Genomic DNA, 8,779 nt, shown 5'->3' on the forward strand with positions numbered 1-8,779 from the left:
GTTTGAAAGAAAATAGTGAAGAGAAAGATAAACCAATGGATAAGAAAAACATTGTAAGGGGGTTGGTGGGAGGTGGGACGAAATTAAACCGGACGAAAATAAACCATACCAGGCTACCAAGTGCCCCATTAGGAGTAGAGATTTCTGGTTTCTTTTTATCAGTTTTTGTTTTTGTTTTTCATACGGCTTTCTTAGGTTTTTCATTTTTTCCCTACATTTCTTGTTTTGTTTTCCTTTTTATTATCCATTTTTCTTTAGTTTTTCTTTTTATCTTCTCCATTTTCCTTTTTCCTTTTTGGTTTTCCTTATGTTTGGTTTCGTTTTCACTCTACATTTTGATAACAAGTGATCAATATTTTTTATACATGTTCAACATTGTCCAAATGCTTATTCAACATTTTTGAAATTATTGTTCAACACTTTAATAGTTATTCAACATTTTTTCAAATACTTGTTCAACATTTTCAAATACTCATTCATCATTTTTCATATACTCATTCAACATTTTTTAATACCTATTCAGCATTTTTCAAATACTTGTTCAACATGTTCTACTATTATTCAACATTTTTCAAATACTTTTTCAACATTTTTCAAATTCTTGACATTTTTCATATACTTGTTCAACATTTTTTAATACCTATTTAACATTTTTCAAATACTTGCGCATCATTTTTAATACTTATTCAACATTTTTAGATATTTGTTCAACATTTTTCAAATACTTGTTCAACATTTTTTAATACTTATTCAATAATTTTTCGAATATGTTTTGAAGAGTGTTTTTCAAATATATATATATATATATGTATGTCTCTCTCTCTCTCTTTCTCTCTCTCTCTTTCTCTCTCTCTCTCTCTATATATATATATATATATAGAGAGAGAGAGAGAGAGAGAGAGAGAGAGAGAGAGAGAGAGTATTTGAAGTATAAAAAAAGTACAAAAATAAAAAAAATGAAAACAGAAAACAGAAAAAAAATAGGCTTCGGCTCCCGCGGCTGGGCCGGCCCATCTGGGACGCCCCCAGAAGCGGAGCGCATCCCTTCGTCTCGCTGAACGCGAGAAATAGGGGTGCCCGACGAATCTTCGGCCCCGCCTCCCCTCCCTCTTTCGTCCGCTCCCGCTCGCAGCACAACTCACGCGATCTCGCCTCGCGCTCAATCCCAAACCCTAGCCATGACGGGGATCCGTGCCCCTGCGCCGTCGCCGGTTCCGAAGACGGCGCCTCCTCCGGAGAGCAAGTGGGTGCACGAGGGGGGCGGCGTTTCCGATCGACTGGAGACGGAAAGAACGAAGGGGGAAGAGGAGGCCAAGCAACCGCGCGGGGCTGGCATACCAGGTATTAGCTATCCCCTTCTGCGATCCCGCGCATCTAAGATGATCGCAGAGTAAGTTATGATTCGCAGTAGATGGATCATGGCGAATATAACCTCCCCTCCTTGTCTTTCGTGTTTAATCTGCTCGGGAATGGGGCAACGATCGCAGCGCAAGTTAGGGATGGCGAACTTTTATTTCCCCAACTTGTTTTAATTGGCCCTGAAATGGGGCAACGATCGCAATTTAGGGATTGGACTGGTGGATGGATCATGGCGAATTTTAATTCCCCTCCTTTCGTGTTTAATCGGCTCGGGAACGGGATTTTTTTTTTTTTTGGAAATTCGACATGCAATCAAATTAGTGCAACGTGTCTAGCTGATGCGCTGATGTTATGGAGTGAAATTGATGCGCTGATGTTAGTTTCCTACTGCAGAAATTCTGCCACTTGCTAATTTGACTTAATAGTTAATGTAATATCCCAAATATAATGTTATTTTCTAGAAAAGCATGTGCTAATTTTCTTGTTTCCTACCAAATGTCTGGATCAAAAATACCAGAAGCAGTATGTAGGGATCCCCTTGCTGATGGGAGTACCCAACCTAGATTTCAGCTATCACCAGACAAGACCTCTCCTCACGATCACATTCAACATAGGAAGGTACGGCCAACTTTTGTTGTCCTATTAAGTGTTTATTTCTGTATGCCATTATATATCATTCACTTGATTAAATGCTGGTCTAAGAATTCTTCATGAAATCCTTGATGTGAATCTGTTGAAATTGATTTGAGACAGTGATTCTTTTGAAGTTATCTTAGCAGGGTCCTTTTTTCCATGTAATTCTGTTTACTGAATGTGGAAAGAAAAACGTTGTAGGCTGATGTTTTGCTTGGAAAAGCAGGGGAAAGTATCATGTCAATTACATTGTTATGTGGGCCAGCCCATCAAACGTGGAGTCTCATCCCTTAATTAGAATCCTAGTTGATTAAGCAACTTGTTAGGAAAGAGTTCGGTCAGTTTAGAGATCGTATTGGAGTTTGAATAGATTTACCGGCTCGTTGGTAAAGTCTTGTCTACTATATAAAGCGGTCGATCCCTCTCAACAAAGCAAAGAAGAATATGTCGTTTACTTTTATCTACTCCCTCTGTCTCAAATTGTAAGACGTTTTTTGACATTTTGAGACAGAGGGAGTAGTTTTCAGTATTTAGGCTTATGTCAGTAGTAGATCTTTCAATGCATCAAGTGCTTAAGTTCAGACTGGGTGAGACGATATAGTTGATCTAAAATCGTCATATCAGCCTGTTCAGTTCACGGCCCCCCCTGACATCTTCAAGAATGTCATAACTGTGGTATGTCCTGTTTGTGTCGCCCCTACTTACTGAGGCTATTATTATATCTTCTGTTAGGCTCAGGCAGATGATTCACCCTCGTTGGCTGCTAAGCAAGTGGAAGTACATGTCCGTAATAAGGTGAGTCTGAAAACTTTTCTCGTCGGCATAGGTTACTGAAGTGCTCATCTATATTGCTTATTATCATAATATGCACACTGGGTTTGTTGGGAAGGGAGGTGGCACCATTTAGACTCTAGAATCCAAGTATAGGGCACACATCCAGGTTATGATGCTATGATGATTGTTCTTCTATTCCACTGGTTAGATGTGAACGGGGAAGTTCTTTTTTCGTATAGGTAACCCACCATGATATCCCTGAAGGTGAGATTTCAAAAAGATCATATGTAGGACTTCCTGAAAGAAAGCAAATAAAAGTCGAAAGATCAATGACTATGGAGATCAGCAATCAGGTGCCTGTAATACTTGATCATTATCTGTACATTCTAGCTGTATTGTTCTTCTATTCCACTGGTTAGATGTGAACGGGGAAGTTTTTTTTTTGTACAGGTAACCAAGCATGATATCCCCGAAGGTGAGATTTCAAAAAGATCATATGTAGGACTTCCTGAAAACAAGCAAATAAAGGTTGAAAGATCAATAAGCATGGAGATCAGCAACCAGGTGCCTGTAATACTTGATCATTATCTGTACATTCTAGCTGCATTGCTCTCAGTACTGTTATAAGATTGCCAAAATAAAACTAGGTTTCCATGTCTAATCTGTGTGAAATTGTGAGTCACAAAAAGTAAAAGGATAATGCAGTTTGATGAACATATATATTTTCATAATGTTCCTTGCGCTTTGTACCATAACTTTTAAATTCCTATTTATTGGGATTGGTAATTCATCTTGAGTAGAAGTCACAGATTCTCGTAAAGCATCACATATGAGGATCAAACTATCATCATGGTAGGTTCGTACTTGAATGTGCGTTCATTTGTGATCCCGGTTGCTGCATACAAGCCATTATTCTTTGCCATCCACCGCATAAGGTTGTATGCCTAGAAGCCTAGTTAACTGCTGACTGAAAACCTAAAAAATTAAATAGCAGAACTTTTTTTATTATATAGCAACAATCAGCTATAATTGATAGTTTCTCAACTGTAGCATACATTGTTATTGTTATGTGCATGGGTGTGTTAGGTAGCACTTGAGCAATATGCACTAAAACTACAGTTATATTCCATCATTTCTTATTAGCTGCTGGTTTATATGCTATGTAACTGAATAACATTCCCCTGATTTTGGTACGCCTTTTTGTGATATGATAATCTTTTGGAATGACTATTCATCTACTTATCTCTTTAATTTATAAAATAGGAGCAAGAAGGCTATGGAAAATATTGGTTTGATTTCAGTATGGAAAATAGTGACGGTTTGATTTGTCAAGGCACTTGGCTTAAGTAAATCAATGGAAGTGTTCATGCTTTGGCCTATAGCATTATTACTCACTGTGAGAAGGATAGCTGAAAAGAATTTGTTGATATGAGCTACCCCTAAGTTTGAGAAACAAGATATGTTAGTCAGTTGTGCTGTTAATCACATTATTGTTCTTTTTGAAAAGTGTGGTGGTGGATAGTCGTCATGGTGTGAGCTTTTTGGGAATTGTGGTGGCGGAGTCTTCATGCTGTGGGTGCTTAGTATGAGAAACAAGATATGTTAGTCAGTTGCGCCGTTAATCACATCATTGCTCCTTTTGGAAAACGTCGTGGTGGATAGTCTTCGTGTTGTGGGCCAGTGTCTTCAAGAAAGTTCTTTAGTGATTATGAGAAGGCAATGGTTTACTTGACATAAGCCGAGGAAACAAGATATGACAATCGCACTACTATGTTATTGTTCAAAAGTATGATGACATTTCTTACAAGGAGTTGGAAAAAGCTATTATGCTTTATGATGCAGTGTTTGGCAGAAAATCTGGGAATTAAGTATTGTACAGCAACTGTTGTTCGATCGGATTTACAGGACAATGAGTATCTTCTGCGGTTAATCAGTGATCAAGAAAAAGTCGGTGCTATAACTACGAGAGAGAATGTGTGACATTCCTGAATTATGTGTAATATTTAATTGGCATATTGTATCTACTATCTTTGACAGTTTGGCCCCAAATCTTTATAGGCCAACAATACCTTCGAGAGCTCCGCTGCTGATGAGATTATCGAGCCTCAAATGGCTGACCATTTTGATTTCATGGACAATCCTGATCTAGATCAAGCAACTGATGCATCAAGTGAACTAGCAGATGATCACCCAATTCATGAGATTATGGAGCCTCAAATGGCTGACCATTTTGATTTCATGGACAATCCTGATCTAGATCAAGCAACTGATGCATCAAGTGAACTAGCAGATGATCCCCCAATTCAGCTGTTAGGACGAATTACAACAGTGAAGGAATTGCTTGCAACCAGGCTTTTTGAAAATGAGGAGATCGTATATACTCAGAAATCGGGAGAAAGGGTTAGAAAACCAACTCGAAGCTTTAGTATGTTTTATAGTACTCCCTCCGTTTCTAAATATAAGACCTTTTAGAGATTTCAATAAAGGCTACATACGGATGTATATAGACGTATTTTAGAGTGCAGATTCACTCATTTTGCTCCGTATGTAGTCTGCATTGGAATCTCTAAAAAGGCTTATATTTAGGAACGGAGGGAGTAGTCAACTAGTCATTACAACTATTGATCCTTTCTTTAATATGTGCAGAAACAATTGACAGGCAGAATTGATGGTGCATTTTATCGCTGCTCTTGTCACAATGAGGTAACTCTGAGAAGCACAACAACTGTTATTTGTGAAATAGCCTGCTGCCCAGGTGTAGCTGCTCACCTAGCCACCTAGGACCTACCATATCTTTGATTGCTTGAGATATGTGCTACCCTTACAGTTTCTGATATTTCCTTTTCATGCATAGTTAGCATGTAGCCAGTATGTGCTACCCTTACAGTTTCTGATTATGGTATGATATTTCCTTTTTCACATACATCAGTTGATACAGAATGATATATTGGGTGATATGACCGATGATAGCCTGATATTATGTTTGATTTGGTATGTACATAACATGTATTATCTAAACATGTATGTTTATTAAAATATTAAAGCAATGCATATTATTGGTTATGACACATACTCCCTCCGTTCCAAAATAGATGACCCAACTTTGTAACTTTGTACTAACTTTAGTACAAAGTTGGGTCATCTATTTTGGAACGGAGGGAGTACATATTGTACTTTCTGATGTTGCATTAAGAATTTAGTGAGTATTTATGAATCTCTTAATCAAACGATCAAAAACTTTCTTATGTTATGTTTGAGTTTTTTATTATCCATTTTATTTGTGATAGGCAGACATTATATGAATAAGATTTGCTAAGAAAATGATCATTTCCCTCTATTCAAGTACACATGGTTTGATATCACCCAATATTTGGTATTGGATTTTTTCTGAAGCCAAACTGATGGACCCAATGTCCGATATTCCAAATCTTGGTTTTGTAAAATCTACTTCCTCCATTCCAAAATAGATGACTCAACTTTGTACTAATTTTAGTACAAAGTTAGTACAAAGTTGGGTCATCTATTTTGAAACAGAGGGAGTACTTTTTATCCTGCAAAATACGTTACCTACGCTATTACTTATTGAAGGTCATGTCCGCGTCAAAGTTTGAGAAACATGCGGGCTGTACCTCTCATAACCAAAATGATCGTATCATGTTGTGGGGTGAGCGATCGCTGCATGCCATCGTTGCCTATCTCAAATCTCTTGGTTCAGCTGAAGAACAACTTGCAGCAATATTGGAAATGAAGAAAAAGAATGAAGACAGGAAGGGTAAAATTCACACCTGCCATCGAAAGTTTTAACTTAAACTGTTTCCGTGCTCTTTCCTGATGTACGCATGCTCTTTGTATTGTAGCCTCACGAGACCAAGGTTAGGTGATTGTTCTGTAGCCCGGTGCTCTTTGTAAGGATCTGTAAGTCCTCTTGTACTTCGACTGTTTTTTATTGATTAGCATAGCATGTTACTCCCTTCATTTCTAAATATAAGTCCTTTTAGAGATTTCAATATAGACTACATGCGCAGCAAAATGGATGAATCTCACTCTAAAATCCGTCTATATACATCCGTATCTAGTCCTCATTGAAATCTCTAAAAAGATTTGTATTAGAAACGGATGGAGCACATTGTGTGCATGTTTTTGATTTTTTTTTACGTGCATGTTTTTGATTTTAATTGACTGTCTGGTGCTCGAAGGCAAAGTGAAGACTGTTCTGTGCTTGGACGGCTGGCTGCAGAAAACGAACCGTCAGGGGGAGGAGGCTGCCTGTGATACACTGATACAGTGCAAAAAAACATGTGTACACGTTTGTTCCTAAATGTAACTGTGGTTGTAAACCTCATTGTCCATCGTGCCTGTAAATGTCGTCAGGTCTTTGACACGTTACGACTATATCTTGTACGTTTGACAGGGATTGTCTGCCGGAGCAGCGCGGCGATGCTACTCGCGTCGCAGGCAGCCAGGCACGTTGCGGTCTGACTACTCTTTTTTTTTTGGTAACACCGTGGTCTGACTACACCCACGAGAACACGGACAGCGCTGCCACGCTCAGCCCACCGGACGTCACATATTTGACCTTAACGGTTACACTTTTTTTTTATACTGTTAAAAAAACGGTTACACTTATTTTGGTTCGTCATCAGCAGGGCAAAAGCCCCCTGGTTCCACTGAAAATGAAACCGAGTATATGGCTTTTCTTTTGAGAGAAAAAGAGGAGAAGACGAGGATTACTTTTTTTTTGTGAATCCATTATTTTATTATTAGTTGCTGGGCCATGAGGCTTTTGCCCGAAATCATTAATTAAGGAGTACTCCTTGCGGAGATCACTTCAACTTTCCCAGGTTGCGATGCGCGCCATTTGTCGCAACCTGGTATTTTCCCTTTTTTCGTAGATTCGTTTATTCAAAAAGTTTTATTTCTTAAACCGTGCGTCCAAATCCTGAACTGTTTTCGCCGTTGGATTCCTCACTTCGAGATCTTCAAAACTAGATCCCATGCTGATAGGTTTTGACGAATTTTTTTTTCACGAAAAAATCGGACGAAAAAAACACACAAAAACACCGAACCGGGAACACGGTTTTTTTTCCTTTCCGAAAGAGGCACGCCCGTGCCTCTGACGAAATCACAATCGTGCCTCTCGCGGAAGCAAAACCGTGCCTCTCGCGAAAGAAAAAAAAACAGAAAACACGTTTTTTTCCTTTTCGAAAGAGGCACGCCCGTGCCTCTCGCGAAAGCACAACCATGCTCTCACGGAAGCAAAACCGTGCATCTCGTGAAAGAAAAAAAAAGAAAAAATGCGTTTTTTCCCTCTCCGAAAAAGGCACGCCCATGCCTCTTTCAAAAGCACAACCGTGCCTCTCGCGGAAGCAAAACCGTGCCTTTCGCGAAAGAAAAAAAAATAGAAAACGTGTTTTTTTCGTTTCCGAGGAGGCACGGTCGTGACTCTCGCGAAAGCACAACCGTGCCTCATGCAGAAGCGAAACCGTGCCTCTCGCGAAAGGAAAAAAAACAGAATACACGTTTTTTTTCGTTTCCAAGAGGCACGGCCGTGCCTCTCGCAAAAACAAAATCATGACTCTCGTGAAAAAAATGCATTTTTTGCGCAAAATAAATACTTTTTACAAAAAAAAAATTGGTCGAAAAGGTAAGGAAGACCGGTGGAAAACCAAAACGTAAAAAAACCCGGAAAAAACCCGTTTAAGAAGCCGAAAACACGTGCGGAAAAATAAAAAAAATCCGGAGGGAGCGTCCAGAGCGCGACACGTGGCGAATAGCTGAGAGTGTGTCAAGTGGCGCTGATCGTTGCAAGGCTCCCGAAGGAGCGCTCGTTAATTAGTTGCTCTCGCTTTTGCCGGCAACCCCTCTCGCTTTTTTTAGCAATCTCCCCTTGCTTTTCCCCTCTTTTTTTTTGAGACTATCCTTGCTTCTTTTTTTTCCTGTTCTTGCAGTGTTGACGTGGTTTGCGGGCCCCGGGGCTTTCGTTCTCTCTTTTTTTTAACTGGCGACCCTGAGC

At 39.3% G+C, this 8,779-nt stretch overlaps 1 protein-coding gene across 1 annotated transcript; it reads left to right on the plus strand.

Moving 5' to 3' along the window:
* Window positions 1-1,108: 1,108 nt before the first annotated feature.
* On the plus strand, window positions 1,109-7,158 carry LOC119361039. Its single transcript, XM_037626429.1, has 11 exons — window positions 1,109-1,341; window positions 1,877-1,977; window positions 2,725-2,787; window positions 3,006-3,119; window positions 3,217-3,381; window positions 4,609-4,713; window positions 4,825-5,166; window positions 5,413-5,469; window positions 6,355-6,538; window positions 6,624-6,681; window positions 6,963-7,158. Exons 1-10 carry the CDS (start codon window positions 1,179-1,181, stop codon window positions 6,641-6,643), a joined length of 1,314 nt encoding a protein of 437 aa, XP_037482326.1. The 5' UTR covers window positions 1,109-1,178; the 3' UTR covers window positions 6,644-6,681; window positions 6,963-7,158.
* Window positions 7,159-8,779: the final 1,621 nt, after the last annotated feature.

This window comes from Triticum dicoccoides, chromosome 2B (genome assembly GCF_002162155.2).
Source record: "Triticum dicoccoides isolate Atlit2015 ecotype Zavitan chromosome 2B, WEW_v2.0, whole genome shotgun sequence".
NCBI lineage: Eukaryota > Viridiplantae > Streptophyta > Magnoliopsida > Poales > Poaceae > Triticum > Triticum dicoccoides.

Excerpts from the sequence above, each read along its gene's own strand:
- LOC119361039 (XM_037626429.1), top strand. The coding sequence starts at position 1,179 with ATGACGGGGATCCGTGCCCCTGCGCCGTCGCCGGTTCCGAAGACGGCG. Across the intron at positions 1,978-2,724 it reads ATCACATTCAACATAGGAAG|GCTCAGGCAGATGATTCACC; the intron begins GTACGGCCAACT and ends ATCTTCTGTTAG. Across the intron at positions 5,167-5,412 it reads CTCAGAAATCGGGAGAAAGG|AAACAATTGACAGGCAGAAT; the intron begins GTTAGAAAACCA and ends TAATATGTGCAG.